Genomic DNA, 27,899 nt, shown 5'->3' on the forward strand with positions numbered 1-27,899 from the left:
TAAGTTGATTGTTTTTTTATCATTATATTCTATATAGGATTAAATAATTGAATAAAGTTTTTATTCTTTGATTTCTTAAATTTTTTCATATTTAAATATATATATTCAAAGATTATACAAAAAAACATAGCAAGTAGATTTCTGTTTTCAGTTTGTGATTTTTATATTATTTGATAATTAAAAAAAAAAATAGTAGACTTATTTATAATCTAAATGGTATAATGGTATAAATTTTTTAAAATAATAATTATAATTAAATGATTAATTCATAAAATTTTATAAAAAATACCAACATATTTTTAAAATTTTTATTTAATATATTAATTTAGATTTTAATTATTATCTACTTTTACATTCTTTTTTATTTTAAAATCATTATATAATCATTTTACAATAAAATATTAAATATATTTGTCGAAAATAAATTTCGAATTGTTTTTTTTTTTTATATAATTTTCTAAAAAATTACTGATATAAAATTGTACTTATATATTGGTCATATATTTATGTGACTAATTAAATAAATGAACACGTTGAAACGAGAAAAGATAATTGTCTTGCCTTAATTTGCAATCGGGGAAAATGCAAAAGAAATAGTTGGTTACCAATGACGCGGTATATGATTGACGCGATCCACACTCTCTTTAATACCACTTGCAGAACATTGAATTCAACTTGTACATAGAAAAGAGAGGGAGTACCTCTCGATCGATGGTTATATAGCCAGTTACAGGACTGATCGTTTCAGTTCTTAACTCTTCGATCAGGATTTGTCCATTTTTTTTTTCCACATTATTGATTCTTTAAGATTAATCTAATCTTATTTTTATTCCTGAAATATTATTACGGATTCATGCGATGTCAACGATAAATATAGTGATCCATGTGATCGATTTGTGTCTGTGAAAATCGCAGTTCAAACAGGCTTTTTAATAAATTTAGAGAGGAATTTTGATGTGAATATAAAAGCAATACGATGCATTTGGGAATATAGAAAGATCAATTTACGATTTTTTTATGTAAACCATGAGACAACGGGTTAATCTGTAAGTTTGATGAGAGGAAGGTGATCGAATTCTTGTAACAATAATTGATTATTTTTTTGAAGAGTTTATTTTTGAAAAGATGCCTCCTCAAGAAAAGTTTGAAACATCTGTGCATTTGAACAATAGTCGGAATAATAATTTGAATTATCAAAACTCGATGGATATTCAAATACCGGAAGCAAATGAGATCAAAGAAGAAACGAAGGATTTAGATTTTGATGAGTTGTTACCCTATGTCGGAGAATTTGGACTTTATCAGAAGATCTTATTTATATTGATGATTCCTTTTACTTCATTTGTGGCATGGGTTTATTTCTCACAAATCTTTATCACGTTAATACCAGAAAAATATTGGTGCTGGATACCGGAACTAAAGAATCTCACATCCAATGAAAGGTAAATAAGTAAAATACATTAATTTTTTATATAATAAGATAGAAGTTTAAATATTTTAAAAAGAGAAATATTTTCATTGATGATGAAATTAATTTTGAATGTAAAATTGTAATATAATTTGAATGTAAAATCTGAAATCGAAGTAGTAGATTTTATTCAATTTTTTATATTTATTGATAAGATTTAAGATAAATAGAATTGTTTAAAGTAAGAAATGTGATTTTTAACACAAGAATATGATAAAAAAATTTTTCTAAAATTCATGGAAAAAAACTTTTTAAAAAAAAGAAACTTTACAAAGAATTTATTTAATAATAGAATTATTTAAATCATAATCTTTATTTGAAGTCATAATTATTTATTCAATGATTTCGATGATTTTTTATCATGAGAGATAAAAATTAGGATTGATAATATGATTAAGAAGAAAGATAAATCTTTCGTTCTGTTGTGTCTGTTCTAATAATATCTTCACTGAATAAATAAACAATCTCATAAAATATGTATAAAAGATTTTGATTTATTTATTGAAATATCTTAGTATTTATACACACATGAGATTAAAAAGATTTTTCTTAATATTAAGATTTTATTTAATGAATCAAGAGATAAATTAAACAAAATCTTTTATTATATTTCTTAATCATTTTATAATAATTAATTCATTTGTCAAATCCTGACATTTATGAAAAAATCTATATTATAGTTAGCGAACATATAATAGAATATTATAATATAAGCATAATATAAAAAATATTTAAAATAAAAAATAAATATAATATTAAAATAATTATATTGAAAATTTAATAAAATTTAATAAAATTTTCCATAAAAATAATTTTATTTAAAAATAATGATGAAAGTGACTTTTTTATTATTAGATTGCAATCCAGTTAGAAACTAAATTGGAATTTATATATATAAAATTTTTTCAATAATTTTCAATAATCACTTGAATTTTATTCAATTGATTTGTTCAATAAATTTTTCATTTTCATTTCTGTAATTCTAATATTGTTTTAAATATATGATTACATCAAATAAAAATACTTAATAAATATTATAATTGTTATAAAAAAAAATATATAAAATATAATAAACATATATAATATATTATATAATATCTATTATATAATAGAATTTATATAATAGAATCCTATTATATATATAATAGAATCAATGATATATATTATTAGCACTATTATTATAATTAAAAGATAGAATATTTTATTGTTTAAATTCTTCGCAACATGAAAAATATTGATTTATTCTTATATTATTAATTTTTAGAAGACCGACAAAAATAATATCATAGATTTATATATATATATATATTTATATGCACTTTAATATATGTATATGCATTTGTAAGAAATTTAAAAAATTTTTTTGGAAAATTATGAAAACCTGAATCACAGAAATTATAGTTTCTTTCTCTAAAGATTAAAATATTCATATATCTAATATATAAAATTCATTAAAATTCATTATTCAAATTTTTTCTTTTTTTTTTCTTTAAATCTAATTTTTCTTAATATAAACAATTTTTTTTACTTGAGATATTTAAATGTATCTTTATATTATAGAATATTGAAATCAATTTTTTTGTATTATTTATCTTTTTATTTATTATTTATTATATATATTTGATAAAAAAAGTAGTAAATGAAAAATAAATATAATAAAGTGAGAATCAAAAATAGAAATCGTTGTTGATTCAATGTAGTTCAATCTGATGAAAATTCTGATCGGATTGCGTTTATAAATATTTATGATTATATTAATTTTGATCGTATTGATAATAAAAAATTCTAGTGACGAATGATTATTAACATTTAATATCTGTTTTGTGATTCAAGATAGATTTCAGACACATATTGACAATCTGAATAAATGTGGCTTTTGCACATATTATTTAGTTATTGATCAAGGCACGTTTAAAAATAATATTTTAATGATTTAACATCGTTTTCATTTTTTTTTTAATCTCAAAACACGGTTATTAGATGAAAGTTAATTTTCTTAAATTAAAACTTTTAATATTTACATATTACTATAAAATATATAAAATAATCTTGTTAATTTCTAAAAACTGAAAATTACTTATTTATAAAAAGTAATGACTACTTATAATACTAAATATATATATATATATAATTTATTAATTTTTTAATTCAATTTTTATAACATAAATCTTTAATTTTCAATGATTATATAAAAATTTTTAAAATTAATTTTATATAATAAATTATTTACAAAAAATATTCAACCAAAAAATTCTTTTATCGTTATTCACAATGGTGTTCCAATTGTTGTCTGATTTCAATGGCATTAATTCTGTTAAAAACATTTATACTATGTCTGGCAAGTATGAATATACAATACATATACAATCGTCGAGATAAAATATCACAAAAACTTAAACAAAAGTATCAACGTTTCTTTTAGCAATGCGTTATGACAAAATGTTTTTTCAAGCTATAACATTGAACTTTCGTATGCTTACAATTATTGCGATAGGTTAACAACCTTCGATGTTATTCGAATAATGCTGGAACAGCCGGTAACAGATCGTAAAAGTCTTCATAAAACGTGTTTCTACAAATAAACGTATGCACATTATAAGACTTACATCTGTTTTTTTTCTTTTGAAATACTTGCATAATAGGAATTATTGCTTTATTCCAATTATGAACTGATAAATAGTGAAATTATAGTGAAATTGGTTTCTGATTCCTGTTTTAATTTTTGTTTTAATTGTTTTAATTTATTAGAAAACTTTAGAAACTTTATTGATATTCTATTGCAACTTTCTCGTTAATGCGTCAGCTGAGCTAAAGATTTTTCGATCTACATAAAAGTTGCTACTAAAAATGCTTCATGGTAAAATAGATATTAAAATGGAAAATTATTCAGGATTTAATAAACAATTCATAACAGTATAGAGATATTAAATATTGAATATTTAACATTCTATGAAATGGATAATGAATGTAGAATATGTAGAATGTAGAATGTAGAATTAAAATAGGAGTGGTTTTTGGATAGATATTATTTCAATTTCTTAACGTTTGATTTAATTCAAACATGTTTTGAAGAAAGTTTTATTAAGAAAGCTTTTCAGTAGAAAAAATTATTCTTAAAAATTCTTAAAATGGAAAATTATATAGAATTTGTAAACAATTTATAACAATATTTATTAATGATTGATATTTTGGCGATGTTTCTATAATTATGTTATATATATTTAGAGAGAAAATGTTATATATACTTAAAGATAAGAGTTAAATATTTTAATTAAATATATAATGTTTTATAGTTATATAGTTATATAAACTATATAAAGTTTTTATTTGAGAAAATATTTTATGTATTTTAATTTTAATATAGTTTTTGAAAAAAATTTATAAAAATAGCATTCTCTATTTTCATGATATTATATTATAATTCTAAATATATGGATATTATTTTAATTAAATATGAAATAGTTTAAATAATATTATATTTAAAATTAAAATACATTTATAAATACAAATATATTTAAAATTTTGATATCATAGAATTTCATATTTTATTTTTACTATAATCTATTAGATAACATCTAAAAAAGTTTTTAATTAAAGAATTCTAATTAAAAAATTAAAAAAATATCAACATGAACATTTCTGGATATTTAATATTTTAAATAAATATATAGAAATGGTATCTTCCATTTTTTTTTATATTGTTATAATTGTAATATTTTTTATAGATATATATTTTACATAAATATAAAAATTTATAAAAAATAAATTCATCATAAAAATTACATTTAGCAATTTCAATGAAAATAACAAAATCTTCGTAAAAATGATTTTCCATTTTCAGTATCACATTATTATAATTTTAAAATTATTTTAATCTTTAACAATAAACGAAATCTTAATAATAAATTAGATATATGATCACCTACATAGAAATTGCACTTGGCAAACAATAATCCGTAAAAACAATATTTATATGTAGCAATTTGTAAATTAACCTTATTAATCCACGCCTACTATAAATGTTTCGATTGCACCATAATCCGTTGTTTCAAGAGTCAAAGAATGTGTTGCAATATATTCGCACAATGCTTTCTGGATAAAATTCCTCGAGTCGATATTATCGTGTTCGAGGCGTAAACATACTTGAACCTTCACGCAAACAATGAGAGCGTGAACATAAAAAAATGGCGTTGAGCACGTAACATTTGGTTTGATACGTTGATTGTGATGAAAAACGAGAAAAAACATAATTAGATATCGTTGGTTGCGATGAAAAACGACAAACATAGTTTTATGCAAAAGGCATTTACCCTGTGTATATAATTATGCAAAAATATATGACAATAAAATATACCTCGATGCAATTAAAATTTTAATGGAAATTAGGTATATACTAACAACTTTGTTAATCTCATTTAAAACAGACATTGTTTAATGCAGTAACAAATATAATGCAATTATTAATGTAAAAGCAATTTGTACTTTTTCTTTGTCAAAGAAACATTCGTTAGTTTCTATCGAGTGGAATAATTAATTGGCGAAAAAATTACTTTTTAAAGGGAATAGAACAGATTCTTCGTAAAATTCTAGAAACTTTCTAATAATATTAATTAGTATGGTACAGATATATATATATCATATATATAATCATGATTTATTTAATTGAAAGAAAAATTTTTTGAATGAAAATTATTTAGTGTTTAAGATTTAAATTACAAGGTATAATATCAATATAAAATTAATGCAAATTTTCTCTTTGAATAACTATTTGAATGTTATTTTTTTATTTCTAATTTTATATTATAATGAAATGAAATGATATTTTATAGTAAAATTGAACTCTGAAATAATTAATATCAAAAATCTTAATTTCGATAATTATCTCCTTATAATTTAAAGTTTTTAAAGTTTTAATCAATCTAAAATAATTTAAAGTTTTAAGTTGCAAAAAGAACAAAATATAAATGAAATTATATTTTTTTTCATTTGTTATTATAAATAATGTTTATAGATTTTACGATATTTAATTACTTTTTTCAATGATTTTCTTAGATAATTATTCTTTACTTAATATTTTTATAATATTTAGTTGAAAATTTTTTAAAATTATTAAAAAATTTAAAAACGATTGAAAAAATGAATTTTTTTACTATATTGTAATTATCAAATTATTACAATTAATATAATTTAATAACAATTGAAAATCATGTTGCAAGAAATTATGTTGCAATATAAAATGTAATATGGCTAAAACAATTATTATTTAATTTAATCAATGTGATATTAAAAATTTAATTATGGAAAAAAATCGTATTTTTAAATACGATTGTGACTAATCCTCTTTGGCTGATCAGTGACGATCCAAATCTACTTTAAGCGACAAGAACGATAATATGCATTACTTATTCCGCTTATTATCTCAATTCTCAAAGCTTTTTCAGTGAATATAGCATGAAAAATTTAGCATAAATATTTATATTTTCGCAAAAACAATATTTTTTGTTCACTTTTTTCAAATACGATTAATTATGATTTATTAGTTTGATTAGAAGTTTGATTAGATATAAATGATACTTTTTTCAATAATAGTATTATCGAATGTTTCATTTATATTAAATTGAAATTTTATAAATTGATGCAATTAATCGGAAATTAAAAATTCTTAGAAATTTTTCTTAGAAAAAAATTTTATAATAATATGGTATATAATAATTATACGTTTAAATTCTTTCATATATTATATATTTAATAATTTTAGTATAGATAATAATTTTCCTGAAGTAATTATATCTATTAAAGGATTTAATATTATAAAGTATTATTAATATATTATTATTATTATTATTATTATTATATTATTATTATTAGTATTATTAGTATATTATTATATTTAAAGTTTTTGTTTTATTCGATAAATCAAGACTTTTTTTTTAATATCTTTTTTTTTGACAACATTACTGATTCAATACAAAATTTTTTATTCATTTAAGAAATATAATTCATTAAAGAAAATATAAAAATTAACAAAGATTTCATTATAAATCTTTTAGTATTCTTTTTATATTTTTATATTATTATATTTGTTTTTAATATATGAATGAAAGAAAAGAATAAAAATAATGTAACAATAATAAGTTTCAAGAAGTAGTGATTTATTTTCAAATTAATAATAATATCAATAGGATATTGCTTTATTTTGTTTTTTCTTTTATAAATATCAAAAAATATATTAAGAAAATATCCAGAAATTTTGTGCCATATTGATTATAATAAATAATAACTAGTAAAAATATATATATATACTATATTATAAATTATACGTAAATCATGCAGAAGGAACGATGAAACATTGAAATATTGTAATTTTATATTCATAAATGAATATTGAAAATTATTTATTATAATGATATTATATTCTCATATGTAATAACAAAATTACTAGAATTAATGCCGCAAATTTTATGATGTTGAAGAATAGCGAAATTTCAGATCTCAATCTTGAGTAATTATAATGCCTGTGAATCTTTGCTACAATGATACAATAACCGTTAATATTCTTTTTCTAACAAAGTAATCATTGATATTTATAATTTAAATTGTTAATACTTATAAATGAAGATGATAATATAGATATAATAGATTATGTAATATCCTTAAAGGAAATTTCATTGTTCGCTGTAATTATTAATTCCTTATGTAATAAAAATTTATGAAATTTCATTGTTCATTACAGTTATAGATGTTCATTTATTATATAATTATATGTCAATTAAATTTTTAATTGCTTTTTCGTTTTATTTTGTGATAAATATTTCATAAAAATTTTATTATAAATATTCTATTATAAGATAATAAAAATCCAGTAAAATTTCAAAATATCGTTTTTAATATACAATGTACATATTATTTAATGATATTTAATAATGATATACAGATGAATAAAGTGAATTTCATTTAAATGTCATCATCTATGTTGACATCTATGTTTTCTATTTTATTATAAATGTATAAAAATAGACAATTATAATTATCAGTAGCGAATTATTTTAAAGATTTTTATTATTAGTAAATATTTTCAACAATATAGCGATGATAGCAAATTAGTCTTGCAGTTATTTAATCATGGATTATTTTTTTTAAATTTTTATACGTTATATATTGATATTAGTATCTTCATAAAAATATTACCGTGGTCTCAATTTTCAATTGATCATATCAATAATATCATTTGCATATTCGATCATTCAAATTAATTTATTTATAATTATTAATTTATAATTATTAATTCCATAAATTTGCATATTTACAAAATTTGAAACATTATTTCAATGATAAGATTAAAGAATGAAATATAAGATTTTGAGAACAATTTAGAATTTAGAATTATAGAATTTCTAAAATTCAAGAACTTTTTGGAAAAGAAAATTTTCTAAGAAACATAAATTAAAACTTATATAAAATAAAATATAATTCTTCGATATATTATATTATTTTATGAATTTTTTATTCAAATTGTAAAAATAAAATTACTTTAAAATAATAATTGACCGATAAATATATTTCATTACAGATATATAATAACTCTGTCATAATTATTTAAGAAATAATGTATATTGAGAATTAAATTACGGAATGTTATTAATTTAAAAATGATCCAAATATAATCCAAATAAATTTTTTCATAGCAAATAAAATTCCATTTAAGCTTGTTTTTTGCTAAATAAATATGCAACAAGTCAATCATTAATATATAAACCGATAAAATATTATTAATTTAAAAGTGCTATGCTTTTAAATTAACTATAAATATAACATTAATTATTCACCTGTAGAATGTTCATTAGTATTGAAAGACATCGAACCATTATTATATACCATACACTCTCTTCTGTTTTAGACTCTCGCTAGCGATACCACTCGACCGCGAAGGTTATTCAAGATGTAGTATGTATGATGTAAATTATACTTTGATTCTGCTAAATGAAAGCTATGTGCCGAATCCATTGTGGCCGACGAAAACTTGTCAGCATGGATGGGAATTTAATTATAGCGATGTCCCTTATGCAACCGTGGCAACTGAGGTGAGACAAGAAATATTTAATCTGCAAATTTCTCTTTTTGATTGTTTTCTTTTTCTTTCATTTTAATTTCTTTTTTTAATTTTATTATTTACTTATTATTTTTTCTTTTATATTTTGATTATATAATATCTAAAAAATTAAAATTACTCACAATTTTCAATATTTTTTTATATTTTCTATATTTTTCGTGTTTTCATGACATTTAATAATAATATTGGTTAATTATATTTAATACTAAATATAGGTGTATGTATATATATATATATATGTTAATAATACATGTTAATAATTTGTTTTTTTCTTTACTTTGATTATATTCTTTTCGACATTTCTGAGTGCATTCTTTGTTATTCTTTTTGTTGGATAATTTTATCAAAAATTTAGAATTTTTTTTTTAATTAATATAATAACTAATAATTTGTATATAAATTTTAAATAAAATCCAGATTTTCTCAATGATTCATGTCAGAAAAATTGCCTGGCATAGGAATATAGTAAAAAATAATAAAATAATTATGTAATGATAAGATATTACCATAATATGTAAATTATTAATATGTATATGTGAAATATATTAAAATATTTAATGAAATATTTTATATTATATTTTTATTTTTTTCATTAATAAAATTTATAGATTTATAAAATTTCGTTCACCCCTTAAATTTTATTAAAAATTTGAAAAATGTTGAAAATTGTGAAAAAAATCCTAATTTTTTGATTAAAAAATATATTTTTAAATAAAATAAATTTCAAGTCACTTTTAAGAAAATTGTTAAAAAATTTTGAAAAATATAAAATTGGAAATGGTAAAAGAAATTTGAAAGTTAAGAAAGAATAAAAAAAAAATTAATTTTTATTAAAAATATTAAATATGAAAAAATAAAATACTATTTAGTTTTTATTTAGTTTTGAAAAAAATTAATAAATAAATTTTGCATCAAAATAATGGTTTTCATTCATTTGGATATTTTAAAAAACTGATTACAAATTATTTAATTTTAATTTAATATGGCAATATTTTTTAGATTGTAGTTCGCTTGATTATTTTTTGTATTTTTTTTCTTTTATTTAAATGTAATAAATATTAAATTCGAAAAACAAAAACTGATTAAAAAATATTAAAATGTTTTATTTAAAGACAAAAATATTAAAGCTTGATATATCAGATCAAGAAAAGTTGAAAATATTGAAAATAACCAATATGATGAAAACAATGATGAAAAATTTGCAAAATTAATCAAGAAACAGAAGTCAGATAAATTATGTCGTGAAAATTATGATTTAAATGATAATTAAAGATAAAAAAATAATATTACATAAATATTTTTTTTATAAATATCTTTATAAATATATCTTTATAAATATCATATCTTTTTTATAAATCTTCAAAATTCATAAAATTGTTTTGCCACATTATTGTACTTTTCAAATATCAAAAGTATTCTGAAACAAAATTTACTAATTAAGAATATTATAAGTTCACATGAGATTATATTAAATATGATTTTATTCAATAAAATATATATAATATTATAAAGATTGTGGAATGAACAAATGAAATAATGATTTAAAAATCAAAAAAATTGATATTCATATGTGCTTGTTTTTTATTGAGTTCTTAATTATATGTGAAATAGAATAATAATGATTTCTGATAATTTGATAATTTTATATAAAAAATTATTTTTTTAAATGATTTTTTATATAAAATTTTTAAAACCCAATTCGATTATTTTGCAAATAAGTTAAAGTATATATTATTTGAAAAAATAAAATTTTTGTCGATATATAAGCTGTATAAAATTTTATAAATAATATATTATTATTGGATAATTAAATGGCCAGATAAACAAATGCTGATTAACTTAATAATATCATATTTATAAATTGTAAATAAAATAAAAACATATGTCACACATAAAACATTTTTTATTTATACATAAAAAATATAACATATCAATATTATATGTTAATGATATATAAAAATAATAATGAATTTAGAAAATTATAATTTGTTGTTATAATAACTATTAAATGGTTAAAATAGAGATCGCATAAATGGGAATCTACTGTAATAAAATATTATTGACAATATATAAAATCCATTTTGATCATTATTTTAAAAAAAACTTATTTTAAAAAATTATGAAAGATAAAGAAGATTTATGTGGTAAAATAAAGAAAAGAATTCTTATAAATACATTATACAAAATATAATTTTTTATGATGAAATATTATTTATTGCTAAAGATATTACGCAAATTGATATTTTTTGGAAAATATTCTCGAATATCTTTCATTTTATTCTGAATTTCATCAGTTTCAATTTCCAGTGAATTTTTGTATTGTTTGTTAAAAAGAAAACTTTCGAGAAATTTTAAAGAACTTCGCTTTTCACAAAAAGATATATAGAATTAAATTTCATTTCTTTTTTCTAATAAAAAAAAAATGAAAGAATTGTATTTCATTAGAAGCTTGAAGCTCGCTTTATTATAACGAATTCTTTTTTTCAATTCTATATAAAATTTTTAAGATATTTTTTGTTATCCAGAAGTAAATCATTCGATCGTAGTTTTCTGCTGTAGCTGGGATGGGTTTGCCAATACGATTCCTTGCCAACCGTGGCTCAAAGTATTTTCTTCATTGGCGCCATATTTGGAGGGTTAATTTTTGGATGGATCGCCGATCAATATGGCAGGATACCAGCTTTGATCGGAGCTAATATGATGGGATTTCTCGCAGGAGTGGCTACGGCATTCACGAATACTTTTTGGCAATTTGCGTTATGTCGCTTTTTTGTCGGATTTGCCTTCGATAACTGCTTTACTATGATGTATATATTAGGTAATTTTTTAATATTTTTATTATCTTTTTAAATTATTCGTAGCATTTCGTATGAATTCATTTTAGAGAATTTTTGTAATATTCATCAAAAGATGATTTAGAAAATATTAATTAAAAATGAAATGTATAATATTTTACTATAGAAATGAAAATTTCTATGGAAAAAGTTTGTATGTATATTATATTACATATAAATTATAAATTACATATAAATTTTCATTAGATGAATTTTGTTATAATATTATATTGTATTATATAATATTATTTTTATATAATATTATATTATATAATATAAATTTAAATATTTTTACAGTAATAAATAAATTCACAGTAATCACAGTAATATATGTTGATATAGTATTGATATAGTAGATATTTATTTTTTTCATTTTTTCATTTTATTATCAATATATGTATACTACATTATATTTTATTTATTATATAACATATTTATTTAAATACACATAAAATAGAGATTATATGTTGTATAATTTAATTTGAATTAAAAATTTAAAGTAAAATCTAAAATAAAACTTGAGAATATATATTGAGAATATTATAGTAAATAGAAAGATCTTGAGACTTAAGTCATCGTATAATTTTTACAGCATATTGCCTTTTGTTATACTTGATTTACGACTGATTTTTTTTCAAGCAACATATGCTTTCAAATTCTTTTGTGTTTGTAACAAAACATACTACTATACGACAATCCTTATTCTAATGAAAATTGAAATTTTTTTAAAGTTAATTGAAAAAATTGAAATATCTTTACTATTCTTCAACAATAATGATCAAAATAAAATTTCTGATTTTCTTTTTTTTTAAACGAAGAAAAAAATATTTTTTTGTATGTATGTATATAAATGATAGTTAATATTTATAATATTTAAAAATAATTTTTTAATTTATAATCATTTAATATATAAACGATTTGATTTTAAATAAAAAAGATTTTAAAGATGATTCTTGGAAGAAGAAAGTATCACTCTAATTTCTTTTTAACGTATAGCATATGACATATTAATTTTTTATTACTTAGATAACTGCCATCAAATCTAACATTTTTAACATTCTTTTTATTTTTATATTTTATTCTTTTCTGCATAGTTATAATAAAGAATATTCTATAAATATTCGCAAGATATGGAGAAGAGAATTTACATCATTGAAGATAAATGACGTAAATTCCTTTCTCCGACGCCTCTCATATAGAGCATTCTTCTATAATACAGAATAAAAATATTTTAAATAAATATTATCAAATTCGATGATAGTTTTTAAAAAATTTGTAATACAGAATATAATTTGATTTATCTATTTCACTGTGCTATTAAATTTGATTATTATATATTATATTTTTACAATAATTATATTTTTACAGTAATTACACGATAGATCTCTGAAGAATAAAAAACTGAAGAATAAAAAATTGCTATCAATTATAATTTTTATCTCTTATAACTAGATGAAATTCTAGTTCCAGTTCAATTGCTTAAATATACAGTTACTAAACATCTATATTATATCAGAAGTGAACGTATTTCCAGTAGAAAGCGAATGTGAATAATAAATAATCTTTTCAATATTTTCATGATTGTGAATATATATAAAATTTAAACAAATGTTTTCTTTGAATTAAAAAATCGTAATATATTTTCATTCGATATTAATAATATATATTATATTATTTTATTTATTTATTTTTCATAAGTTATTTTAAAATTATAATTTATTTATATTTTGACAAGTTTTTATAAACTTTTTTTAGCCTACTTCTTTTATATGTTTCTCATTAATCTTTCTTTAATAAATTTTTTAATAAATTTTTATTCTGATTAGAAAATTTTGATAAATTTTTATTCTTATATTAGTAAATATTATCGAATATATTTTTTAAATAAATTTGTTTAAAATATTTCATATAAAATTCTAATCAATATTTCTAAGTCTGATTTAAATAAATAATATATCATTAATATATTGAAATATTTCTGTTATAGAAAAGACTACATATAGAATACTAATATAATATATAAAAAAAAAAAGTATCAATGCACATGTATACATAAAATTAATACAGTATAGAGTTCATTGCGAGTAATTAATACAGATTTCTTTGAAATAGCAAAGTATCCCTTTGATAGCATTCCACCCGTGAAAATTGAAACTCAAGTGGCGTGTACAGACCGTGACTCGATGACTCAAGTGAGATTGGAAAAATTTATGACTTGTTCACCGAAAACTAGGCCAAGTTGACGAGATTTATGAACAAATCGTAACTAGTTGATTATACTTTGAATTTTTTAATTTTTTTTGTCAAGATTTTTTAATAGGTAATGAATATTTAAATAAAGTTTAGTAAAGTTTGGTAAACTAGAAAAATGATTCGATTTGTATGAATCTTATGTTAGATCGTATGTGTTAATTGACTCTTCAGAAAAGTAAAACGCAGATAGAAACCAAGATAAATATTATTAATTCGTTTCGAGAGGATAATAAATTATATCGAATTCATTGATTTGCAAACAAATATTTATTTTTATGTATATAGAATGTTTACGTTATTATTTTCCAGTGTTTTTCTTGAAAATTAAGAAAAAAAAGTTATATTGCCTTTAAATATAAAATGATTCATATAATTTTTTTGTAATTTATACTTTTTTTTAAGATTTCAATATTAGTTTCAATTTTTTAAATGGGAGGCTAGAAATTTTTTTATATCATGTGAAAGTATGCTTCAAAACAAATATATAAATCATTATGCTGTTTAAAAAGATACAATTTTTTCTTCCATCACTTTCTTTAATTAATCATTTTTGAGAAAAACAAAATATAATAATGTGTATATTCTTTATATTAGACCATAACGAGTTAAAATAAATGAAATTCGAAAGAAAAGTGATAGAAATGATTATTTTTATTAGATTTAAAAAAATATAAACAAAGTTTGAATCTTTTTTAAAAAAAAAATTTATAAAATAATTTATTTAATTTTTTTTAATAAAATATGCATTCTTTCAACAATGAACTTCTTGTTTGTGTATGGAAATAAAGTTTTTAGATGAAATAAAATTAAAATTAAAAAATTATATTTTAATAATAAAATGTTGTTTAAATTTATATTTTATTTATTTATTTATTTTTTATTTTTTTAAATTTAACTCATACAAGAAAAATATTTTCACATGGCTATTTATTTGATATTATTTTAAACTCGAAAATTAATTTTCTCATTATTTAGAACAAAGTTATAAGCTTTATTATAGTCGAGCTTTAGTAACTTAAATCTTTATAACTTGAAAAATTTGATAAGATTATAATTTTGTTTATTTTCTTTTCATTATCATGATAAATCAAATATAAATTTCTTAAGTTGAATTATTTGCTGCACATTGAAATATATTAATTCAAATTCAGAAAAATTAAACTTTTACAAAATTTATTACAAGTCAAATTTACAAAATTTAAACAAATAAATTTTTATCATTAATGTCTATATAATTTGAAATAATTATCTGTATAATTATGTGTAATGATTGACAACTAATCGATTAAAATAGTTGAAAACAAAAAATGATGTTTATGATTTTATTTTTCTTTGATTCCTTGGAAAAATATTAATATTGCAATATCTTTATATGACAAATTTTCATTTATTGAATCTCTTTTATTTAAAAATTTCGATAAATTGAAGCCTACTTTTAGCTCTATCTTTGAAATTTAAGTGTAATAGAGGTTTAATAAATATACAATTATTAAAAGATGTATTAGATATAATATATATAACAATTTTATTTTAATAATGATTGGGGTTGAAAGTAAAAAATTATTTTAATTAGAAATCAAAACATGACAATTTTATCAAATAACTATTGTAAGAATTTTATCTACATTAATTTTAACTTTAATCATCGTGAGAATTTCTTTTAAATATCATAATTATTGTGAGAATTTCATTTAAACATTTTATGTCTAAATCTCTTAATTAAATCTTAAATTCTATTGTTTCTTGAATGACATTGCACATTGATATATATTGCATGAAAAAAAAATTTAATGTTATTAATAAAATTTTATAATTTCCAAATCAATGAATTCTCTAGCATATAAAGTTCTATAATAATATAAATTTTGATAATAAAAATAAATGAGATTTTATCAATGAAAAAAATTTCTCAGTCATTTAATTATCTAGGCAACATGAAATAATCAAATTTTAAAAAAGAAATTTCTAATTTAAGTTGTAATTTATAAAGTTATTAATATTATATATAAATAATTTACAACAGGATTTAATATATAAAATTAAAGTCATAAAAATTAAGATATTGACTGTCGAATATGAGTTTATTTATACTTGATTATCTGTTCGTGGAAATTTATTATATCTGTTAAGAAATTATATTATACTTAAGAATATTCCATTTGTCACACTTTTTACGAGTCTTTTTGTACCATGTATAGTGAAAGAACATAAACATTAAATCTTTGTAGAAGTTTCATATAATAATGCATTAATGCTCTAAAGTAAAAGTTTTAGATATCAATTTTTGATACAAAAATAAAAAAATAGAGATATAAAATCGAAAAGAAACAAGAGCTAGTGAAGAATATAATTGAATCTATATACTTGATAAAAACGTGTTGATATTTTAAACTGTTATAATTTTGTAAAAAAAAATCGTATAACAATCAGTATAAATTTTGAATTTGTTCTTTTCAATATAGCAAATAAAAAAATAAAAATATTTTTTTTCATTTATAAAATTATTGAAAATTTTTTTCGTGAATTCACAATAGATTTAAAAATTAAAATTTTTTTTACAATATCTAAAACTTGTTACATAATTTTTTTATCGTTAAATTATTAAACTTTGAATGTTAGGATAACGAAAATTAAAAAAATATTAAATTTTCGTTTATGTTTAAAATGCAATAACTTAATAAAAAAATCATGTTTCATTGTAAAAAAAAATATATCAATTTTTAAGTTTATTATAAATTTAATAAAAATTTTTTAGCTAATTAAATTTTTTAAATTTTTGGGAAAAAAATATCGTTACTTTTCTATTTATTATATGAAAAATGCTTAAGATATTTCAATGATAAAAAATAATAAATATAAAAAATTTTAAAAATAATTGTGGAAAATTTGAAAAAAAATTGTGAAAAATTGTCAAAAAAACTGAGAAAAATATATTATATATATCCTTATATATTTAAAAAAAAAAATTCACATGATATTGTATGATTTTTTTTTTTACGAAATTATAATAGTTTAAATCGATAATTCTTTTTATCGAATATTATTTACTTATACTTTTCACTGTATGTCAAAATCATCAAAATATTGGATATCTATTGGTCAAGATCTATATATAGATCTGATATCTTAATAAATTAATTCAAAAGTAGTTTAAGTGTTGATTTTTTAGATTTATCGAATTTAATAATTTAATAATAATTATAATGGTATTTATAATAGTCATCTACTTTAAATTCTTATTAAAATTATTTACAAATTACATATAATATCAAAGATATCAAAAAATATGTAAGTAACAAGAGAATATATTGTGCGATCAATTAAAAAAGAAAAATCAGAAAATAAAAAAGAGAGGAAAAAAAAATGAGAGAAAAAATATGAATTAGTTTCGAAACGTTAACAATGTCCTTGTGCTGGACATTGCTCGATCGATTTATGGACACGCGAGATATTGGCGATGATTATTGCTCTTTAATACTAACGTTTGTAATTCAACTTGCTACCTTGCATACAGAATTTTCATTCTTTGTGATAAACGAGAGAAATCGTGGTTTAATATAATCATGTAATTGCACAAATGTTAGCAACAAATCTTGGTAAAAACTGAGAGAAAAACGAATGTTTTTTCTAAGCGAATATTATTACGTTAAAAATAATAAACTTTGATAGGTAAAATGATGAAACAAGTAGAATAAGAAAGGACAAGAGGGATCTTTGGTTTTTTCTTTCTACACTGTTTTTATGAGAATAATGTAATATTTTCTTGATCATTTTATTTATTATAGAGAATGTGAATAATGTTAAATTATAGCAATTATAATCTTTTTTAAAATATGATTTCTTTTTATAATAGCTAAATAATGTGAATTTTTTATTATAGCACTAAATAATTACATAAAAATATAATTTTGATATTATGCTAATTTTGCTTATTCAAACGATCAATTTGTCATACTTATCTAGCAAGATAAGTATGGATAAATTTTATTTTACATAATGGAACATATATCCTGAAAAAGTATTTAAAAACTATTAACTAATCTTTTTTAATGCACATTTATTAAGTATATATTAGTATATTATTAAGTATATATTATTAGTATATTATTAAGTATATATAATCAATTTTCCTATCCATGGTTCTTGTTAAATCATATTAAGTGAAATATTAATATAAATCAGAAGAATATGTTGATATCAACATAAAAGAAAAAAGTCTAATGGAAATGTGTCTATGAAATAATTTCTAATATTAATATTAATATTAATATTAATATTAATAACAATAATAATAATTATATTAAAACTTTGAGTTAATGTTTTCCCGAATCAATTCCTTTGTTTATTATTCAATGTGTTGCGAAAAAATTCACAATATCATTTTTTAATATATTTTGATTAAAAAAACGAATAGAACAAAAGAAATATCTTTGATCTTTTCTTTTTATGATGTTTTTAATAAAAATAATATCTTTTCTTGATTAATTTATTTGTCATAAAGAATGAGAAAACATTAAATTGTTATATAAGGAGAATATATTTAAAAAATATATATAAAATATATAAAAAAACAATTAAAATATTATTGATATTATATTTTTTATAATTTTTTATTTAATTTATAATAATATTATTTGAATTGTATTTTATAATTACATAGTATCATAGCTTAATTTGAATCAAAAAATCGATTTTGCTTAATCGAACGTGTTATTTTATTAAAGACTCTATGATTAAAAGAAAATCCTGATATAATATATATATATATATATATATATATATATATATAATCCATAATTAAATTATGATCTATTTCAATCAATTTATTTGTTAATTTTTGTTATTATTATATATTTAAAAAATTTATCGCAATTATGAAAATAATTAATTATTTCATATAGAAGATTAACTAATTGTAATTTAAACACAAAATTATTTATCGTAGTTTCTCTTAACATTGTTTATTTTATTCAAAAAAATTTTTAAACTGTAAAACTTCTTTGCTATATATAGATAAATACTATTCGATTTTTATAGTGGATTACAGAAATTAAAGTGACCTTGATTGATTGAAATAACTTTTGAATGAAGAGATGATTAGTCTCATAAGTATATTTAATAAATGGAAGTATGGTTTTAATTTTTTAATTGTGTAACAATATAGGAAGTAGCAAATGTGTGGAAATTTATTACCAGTAAACAATGATTATTTGTACTTGCCATGAAATAGAGAATAATTATTCTTAATGAAGAAACAGTGTTAATCACTTAATTGTCTTGGTTTTAATCCGGAATTACTTTCAATAATTAAATAATAGTTTCATTATAATTGACTATAGTTTTTTTTTGTAAAAATTATGATGTTCAAATCATATTAAATATACTTTTTTGTTTGAAATTTTTATATATTTTTATATATCTAATATCAATTATTATTAATTTCACTTTTTTATTCTTTCATTTTCATTTCGAAATGAATCACAATAGAGAGATATGTGAGATAAAAAAGTTTAAGTTTATATTTATACAATTTTTTGTTACATTTCAAATTTTTTTTTATTAATATTTCAATATTATTTTTACAAATGATTTTTTAAAATATTATATTTTTTATTTTAATAACTTTTTTTAATAACTTGAATCAAGATAGCGAACTTTCATGTTCAATGACAACCTAATCATTTACTTTGGGATCTTAATTAATTAGTTTAAATGACAAAAAGTATGAATAAATAAAAGAAAATATGAATAAATAAAAAATCTAATTACGGATAATTAGGACTCAGGAAGAAATAACCACGAATGCATTTTTTATGTATTATAATACAAATTTTTTTAAAAATTTATTTTTATATTTTAAATATTCATTTATAAGTAAATATGTATTAATATGTACAATTTACAATGATTATCTAATAATAATTATATTAACTTCAAAAATGACAAATAACTGATCAAAAGAAATATTGATTATAGAGAAATAAAAATATAAAATAATTATATATAATATATATATTATATAATTATATAATATAAAAATATATATAAAATAATTATATATAATATATATATATTATTTGATATTAATAATAGAAAATCAAATCCTTAATTTTAGATTATCCTTATTTCTAGATGATCGAGATCTAGGATATTCGCGATTAATTGAAATCTTATTATATATTTTATTTTTAAAAGAATTTTATGGAAATCTAAATATTTATTTTTTATATTTATAATTTGAAGTTTTATGAAATTTTAGATTTCATTCTTTTTTCATTGAATATTATTCTTACAAATAACATTTTAAAATATTATGTTTTTTATTAAAAAACATTAGATTGAAATAGCAAATTTTTAATAATAATAAATATAATTATTTTTTATATTTATAAGACAGAATTTTATAGAAATCTAATCTAAATAATTTAAATTTAATTTATTTCTTATATTTATAATTTAAAATTTTCTCTTCGTTTTTTCTTCATCGAATATTATTTTCAAAAATGATTTTTTGAAACATTATATTTTTTTTATTCCAGTGTTAGAATATGTTGGACCAAAATGGCGAACTTTTGTGGCGAATATGTCGATAGCCATGTTCTTTACGTTCGCGTCTTGTATCTTACCATGGATCGCCTATTTTTTACTCGATTGGAGGATGACCTGCATTGCAACCTCAGTTCCTCTTGTTCTAGCCGTGGCGACGCCATGGCTGATACCGGAAAGCGCTCGATGGTTAGTCAGTCAAGGTCAAGTGGATAAGGCCATTAATATTCTGGGAAAATTCGAGCGAATAAACGGCACCAAGGTACCCGATGACGTTTACAAGCGATTCCGTGTAAGAAATCAATTTATTAATCTTTCTATTATCTTTATTCTATTTTATACATACTAAGCTATCATGTAATGATACAATCAGGTAAAAGAGGTAATTCTAAAAATGATAACGTGTATAAATAAAAATAAATAAGAAGAAAGAATAATATTTTTTAATTTGAAGTTATTGAACTTTAAAAATTTTTCAAGTGAAATAGGTTCTTCTCGTTTTTTCTTCATCGAATATTATTTTCACAAATGATTTTTTGAAACATAATTTTTATATTTATTTATATTCTCAATAAATATTATATCTCAATAAATATTATTTTTTGGAAAACAAAAGTTTAAACAATTATTTTATATTTTTTAGCATAATTTCTTTTATAATAATTCTTTATTAATAGTTTATTCGTATTTAATTGCGAATTAATTAGTTTTTCTTATACTTGTATTAAAAATTTTCAATACTTAATATATTCAACAAGTCTTAAATAAAAATTTTATTTATTTTTTTAAATTTATTTTTATATGTAATTATTTGTTTTACATAATGTCTTATATATATATATATATGATTAATAATAAAATTATATTGATTCTTGATAAGATAAATTATTTTAAATGACATATTATTTTTTATAATAAATTTATTTTATGATATTTTATATTTCTAAAATATTCTGCACTCAATAGAGTTAGAAATTAATAGATTAAGCAGTTATAATTAAATATAATATATTTCTATTTTTAATTACTTGTATCAATGAATTGAAGAAAATATAAATATATTTATAGAAAATATTTACTGTATTTTTGAAATAAATGTTGCAAGTGAACATACGTATTAGTAAATATTTGGTTTATCAAATTTAACCGTTATTTTGAATTACAACATAACTAACCGTTACAATTTATGTTCTATATTAATTTTATATTAATATTTAGTTATCTATTATTTTTATGTTACTTTGTATATTATTTTTTTATTTAAAATTCAATTTATAGTTTTTTATCTTTTTATGAAAAGATTTTCAAATCCAACTAAATGGTCATTATTATTTATATTTGCTATTGATATATCCTCCTAAGATTACAATTTTATTAGTAAATTACTGAAATTAAAAATTAAAAAGATGTTAAAAATTTTATATAGATATAAAAGTTAAGAATGAATAGTAAATTTATTGATATATGAATAAAAAAATTTTTTTAATAAATATAATAATTTTTTAATAAATATAATAATTTATACAAATAATTTCAAAATTAAATATATGTATTTATTTATATTCGCGAAATTGATATTATTTTACTATCAACTTAATATAATATTTCGTGAAACTTTATAAATATCAAATTAAAGTATTTGAAATATTTTAGTATTACATAAATAAAAATAAATATTAAGGAATTAAAATTTGGTATTAATAGGAAACTTGTGCTAAAATATGTAAAGAGGAGGAAGCTGATAAAACATATTCAGTATTGGATTTATTCAAAACACCACGTCTACGAAATATCACCATATTATTCATCATTATTTGGTATGTATTATCTTACAAATATCAAAAAATTTGATCAAAATTGCAGAATTTCACAAAATTTTATATCATTTGCATTAAAATATCTGTTCATAGTTGACGTCACTATAATAATTTGCAATTTCATATGAAATATGATGCTTTCTTTTATCGCATAGAAATTGTTTTTTTTTTTGTTATTTAGGATGGCGATTTCTTTAGTATTCGATGGTCACGTACGAAACGTCAATAATTTAGGCTTAAACGTGTTTGTCACATTCACGATTGCTGCAGCAACCGAATTACCCGCAGACACGTTCCTCACGCTCGTTCTCGATCGATGGGGCAGAAGATGGCTAGCTTGTTGTTCTCTTGTCATTTCTGGTGTATTCAGCATTTGGGCTTCTATAATTTCCAATAGTTCGTATATTTATTTTTTTACTTTATATTTTACATTTTATTGAATAAGTTATATTGTTTTTTTATTTTAATGGAATAAATGATTTCAAATAATTACACATTATCACATATTATAGTTTATAATAAATTTATTTTATGTGAATATTTTATGTTTTACAAAGTATTTTATTTTTTTTTTAAATATATAAAATGTTTACAAAAATTATTGTTAAAAATCTTAATAAACGTGGATTTAAATCATTAATTTTAGCAGTATGAAATATTTTTGTTATTAATTATAATGTATTATTTTTATAACATATATATATTTATTCATTTTAACATTTCTATATCGTCTTCTATAAATACACATATATTGAAAGATTTTCGAGGTTAGTGCTAATATAATTAAGTTTACATTTCTTTGCATTGGTTTCAAATATCATAATTGATCTAATAATCTAAAATTAATCTAAATATCTAAAATTGAAATAGAATCTATTATATTGTTATTAAGGTTTAAAATAGAAAAAATTTGATATCTCTAAAACTAATAATTTTTATTCATGTTTATTAAGATTTTTTTATTTCTTGATGAATATGTATGCTTTCAATAACAACTTTTATAAACATATATATATATATATGTATATAAAAATATAAAAAATTATATATATATATATTATAATATTTTTTAAAATTATTTTTTCAATTAACTGTTTTCATATTTTTGGGATATTCTTTACATATATGTATTTATATTTTTATATAAAATGTTAATATATTCGAGAGATATCTTTAAAGAATCGATTTTAGAGATTAATATAAATATAAAAGTTGTATATAATATATATGTATATAATATATAATATATATGTACAAAAAAATATATATGCAAAAAAATATACGAATATATTAATTGAGATTCATTATTAAATCATAAATATTTTAAGTTTGTGTTAGATGAAGTGAGATAGAAATGTGATATAACCGAAATAATGAGATTTTACTCTATTTTTGCTTTATTTAATGCAAAATTGTTTATAACTTAATAAATAAAATAATAATTTACATGTTTGTTCATTAACTTTTGTTTGTTTTAATCTCTAGATTCGAATCTCTAAAAATATCCCATAAAAATATTAACACTCTATATAGAGATTTTCATTTTTTAATTTATGTAGATTAAGTAGTTATAAAATATTAAGAAATTTAATGTAAAATATTTTTATTTTTCTTATTTTTTATTTTTATTATTATATTAATGAAATAAAATGAAGAAATGAATTAAAGAAGCTATGAATATATTTATTTTTTATATCTTCTTTTTATATTCTCTGAAAAATACTTGCTATTGAAATAAATGATATGATATATTGTTATTAAATATTAATTTATCGAACGTGATTGAATTTTAAAGATAAATTTCGATTTGATAGATAATATTAAATAATTATTAGACATATAGTAGATAAAGGAATTTCTAGTAAATAATGTAATAATTTGACAATATTTATATATTTAAATAATTTACTGAATATATGGATAATAGCATATTAATTTATTTTGCTTTTATAAAATATACATGTCTTATATTATATTAGACCAATATATTGTATATTAATATCTTCATGAATTATCGATTTATTATAATTATTTATTATACACTATTATATTGTTTTTTTCTTGTCTAATTATTTATTTATTATTATCGTTAATCTTTTATAACACGTATGAAAATTACATTTATTTTTTAAATTAAGAAGTTGATTTGATTGATTGGTTGATTTTATATGTTTCTTTATTCTTTATTCTTATCGAATAATCTAATTACAGTAAGTTGTTAGAATTAATTCTTACTTTTATTGAATTTCTTCATAATAATAATATTTTTTTTTCATAGAAGTGAAGAATATATAGAAGATAATATAAATTTATTTTCTAAGATAAAGTTTTGTTTATAATTAGATATTAGAAAATATTCTTTAAAAATGATGAAGAACATATTTATAAGGAGAATTATCAAACATAATTCTTCTTTATTATAGGAGAGATAATTTCAATGGGATTTATTTTCTAAGATAAACTTCTGTTTGAACTTAGAGAATGTTTCTCGTGAATGAAAAAAAATATAACATATAATATACAATGACTTATTTGATATTATCATTTTGATTTACGTCACTATTATTATCGAACGAAAATATATAAGTTGATTAATTGTAAAAATATATTCTAATGTTTTTTTTGTATTTGAACACGTGAAAGTTTTTTTTTGTATATAAAAAGACACATAAAGATTGAATATATGATTGAATATAATATTTTTTTAAATGAAATTATGTATTTTTTAATATATTAATTGCACTAGACTATTATTCTCTATAAAAAAATATAAAATTATAAAATTTATTAAAAAATTATTAATTTTAGAAAATATTTTTATATTGCTGTGAAATTATAATTTTTTTATGTTAATGTTAGTTTCATTTATCAATATTAGCATAAAATCATGATTTTATAGTAAAACTAAAATTAAAATATCTCTTAATGAATTTTGAAAAAAATGGATTGATATTTTTTTACAAAAAATATGAGAATAATGCATTAAAAAATACATGATGCTATTTAAAAAAGCATATAAATATTTATGTGTCTTTTACATTCATCTACAAAAAATTAATAAGATTTAAAATCTCCTTTTTGAAACACATAGAAATATATGGAAAACGAACGAACATAATAATATGATATAAATTAAGATAAAATAAACCATTTAAAAATAATAACGAACTTAATGTTTTTTATTTTTTAATTAAAATGAAATTTTTTGTTAAAAAAATAAAAATTTTACTTTAATATTTTTTTTCAGATATTTATACAGCTACTTTGGCAATTCTGGGTCGATTTTGGATAAATATCTCGTACAATATCGGTCTCCAATATGCAGCTGAAGTGTTGCCGACAGTAGTTAGAGCTCAGGGTGTAGCTTTGATACATATAATGGGATACGTCGCTAGTATCCTTGCACCCTTTGTCGTGTATCTCGATGTCGTTTCATCGATTCTGCCTCTTCTTGTATTGGGTACTCTTGGTATCATATGTGGTCTTCTGACTCTCTTTCTACCGGAAACGTTAGACAAGGATCTTCCACAAACGCTGCAGGATGGAGAGGATTTTGGAAAAGAACAGAAAATGTGGGACTTTCCTTGTATCGAAAGGTAAAATCATGACTAGAAGAAAATTTTAATATTTCAAAATTCTTATTTATACGAAATTCATAAGAGATTTTTTATTAAATTTTTTATTAAATGTATATAATTTTATAATTTTCAATTATTTAAGATATTGAATTAAGATATATATTAATATTTTTAATTTTTTTAGTAAATTTAAAAAGAATAAACGAATTTTGATAACTAGATAGCGGATATTTATGCATTTATGTAAAAATTTGAATGTATAAAATTTACAAAATATATATGATATGAAAAAAACACAAAATATTTAAAGTATGCATTATAATATTTAAAAAAATAAAACAAATTTTCATTTAAATTAATTTTTTTAATCGTTTTTATTTTAATAATTTACATAACATAAATTACATAAACATTTACATAATTTAATAATTTAATATTTTACATAAACATTTATAATTTACTGATAATAAAGTTTATTATTTAGTAAAACGTTATATATATTATATAAATATTTATGTTGATAATTTTTTCTTTGGCTTAATATTATGTATAGTTGAAAATTATAATGAAAATCCTAAAAAAGTCAAAAACTTAATTATAAATTTTAATTTAATATTAAATTATATGTAATTTGCATTAATTTTACATATTTCATTTTAATTTTTATTTGAGAATTTTTAATAAAATTAACTTTTAGTGACTAAAAAAACAGTAATAATCATTAAAATATAATAATAAAAATAATAATTGATAATCAAATAATTAATAATTAAAATTTAATGGCAGATAATAATATTATGCATAATTATTATGCATTATATGTGATTGTTATATATATAAATTTTTAGTAAATAAGAAATTTTTAGTCTAATCAATTTGTGATTATTGTACTTTCTAAAACTTATTCTTAAATTCAATTTTCAGAAAACGTAAAGATGAAGAAATACCACCAGTTGCCATGTTCAGATCATTTTCCAGATGCAGCACGAGGAACTCGATGAGAGCATCTCTCCGTGGTGAAACCTTAAGGAGTAATATGATACGAAGATCAAGCATAAAATCTAAAAAATTCAAAAATTCAGTTATAGAAGTGGAAAAATTGTAGCGAAATATTCATCACGAATATTAATCTCTAGTGAATAATTATTAGTTTTCTAAAAAATTGTACAACATTAGCATAAAATAAGTTGCAAAAGTAATCTTATTCCAGAATTGTCATGATTAATTTCCCATTAAAAATTAAAAATTTAAATCTTTAATTATCATAAAAATAGACAACAATTAAATTAAGAA

The 27,899-nt window shown here is 18.9% G+C and overlaps 1 protein-coding gene across 2 annotated transcripts; it reads left to right on the forward strand.

Annotated features, from left to right (window-relative positions):
- The first annotated feature begins 730 nt into the window (after positions 1-730).
- LOC122720307 (organic cation transporter protein-like) lies at positions 731-27,810 on the forward strand. Of its 2 annotated transcripts, XM_043946925.1 has the most exons (9): positions 731-1,046; positions 1,109-1,442; positions 9,366-9,549; positions 12,138-12,396; positions 21,205-21,503; positions 22,916-23,028; positions 23,210-23,424; positions 26,276-26,624; positions 27,531-27,810. In XM_043946925.1, the coding sequence occupies exons 2-9, from the start codon at positions 1,126-1,128 to the stop codon at positions 27,709-27,711; spliced, it is 1,917 nt and encodes a 638-aa protein (XP_043802860.1). In that variant the 5' UTR covers positions 731-1,046; positions 1,109-1,125; the 3' UTR covers positions 27,712-27,810. The 2 variants fall into 2 exon arrangements, with proteins under 2 accessions (XP_043802860.1, XP_043802861.1); XM_043946926.1 differs by having other exon boundaries at positions 731-1,442.
- The last annotated feature ends 89 nt before the right edge of the window (positions 27,811-27,899 follow it).

Source organism: Apis laboriosa, unplaced genomic scaffold (assembly GCF_014066325.1).
Source record: "Apis laboriosa isolate Shangri-la unplaced genomic scaffold, ASM1406632v1 scaffold125_cov141, whole genome shotgun sequence".
Classification (NCBI taxonomy): domain Eukaryota; kingdom Metazoa; phylum Arthropoda; class Insecta; order Hymenoptera; family Apidae; genus Apis; species Apis laboriosa.

Excerpts from the sequence above, each read along its gene's own strand:
- LOC122720307 (XM_043946926.1), top strand. The coding sequence starts at position 1,126 with ATGCCTCCTCAAGAAAAGTTTGAAACATCTGTGCATTTGAACAATAGT. Across the intron at positions 23,029-23,209 it reads ATATTATTCATCATTATTTG|GATGGCGATTTCTTTAGTAT; the intron begins GTATGTATTATC and ends TTTGTTATTTAG. Across the intron at positions 26,625-27,530 it reads GACTTTCCTTGTATCGAAAG|AAAACGTAAAGATGAAGAAA; the intron begins GTAAAATCATGA and ends TTCAATTTTCAG.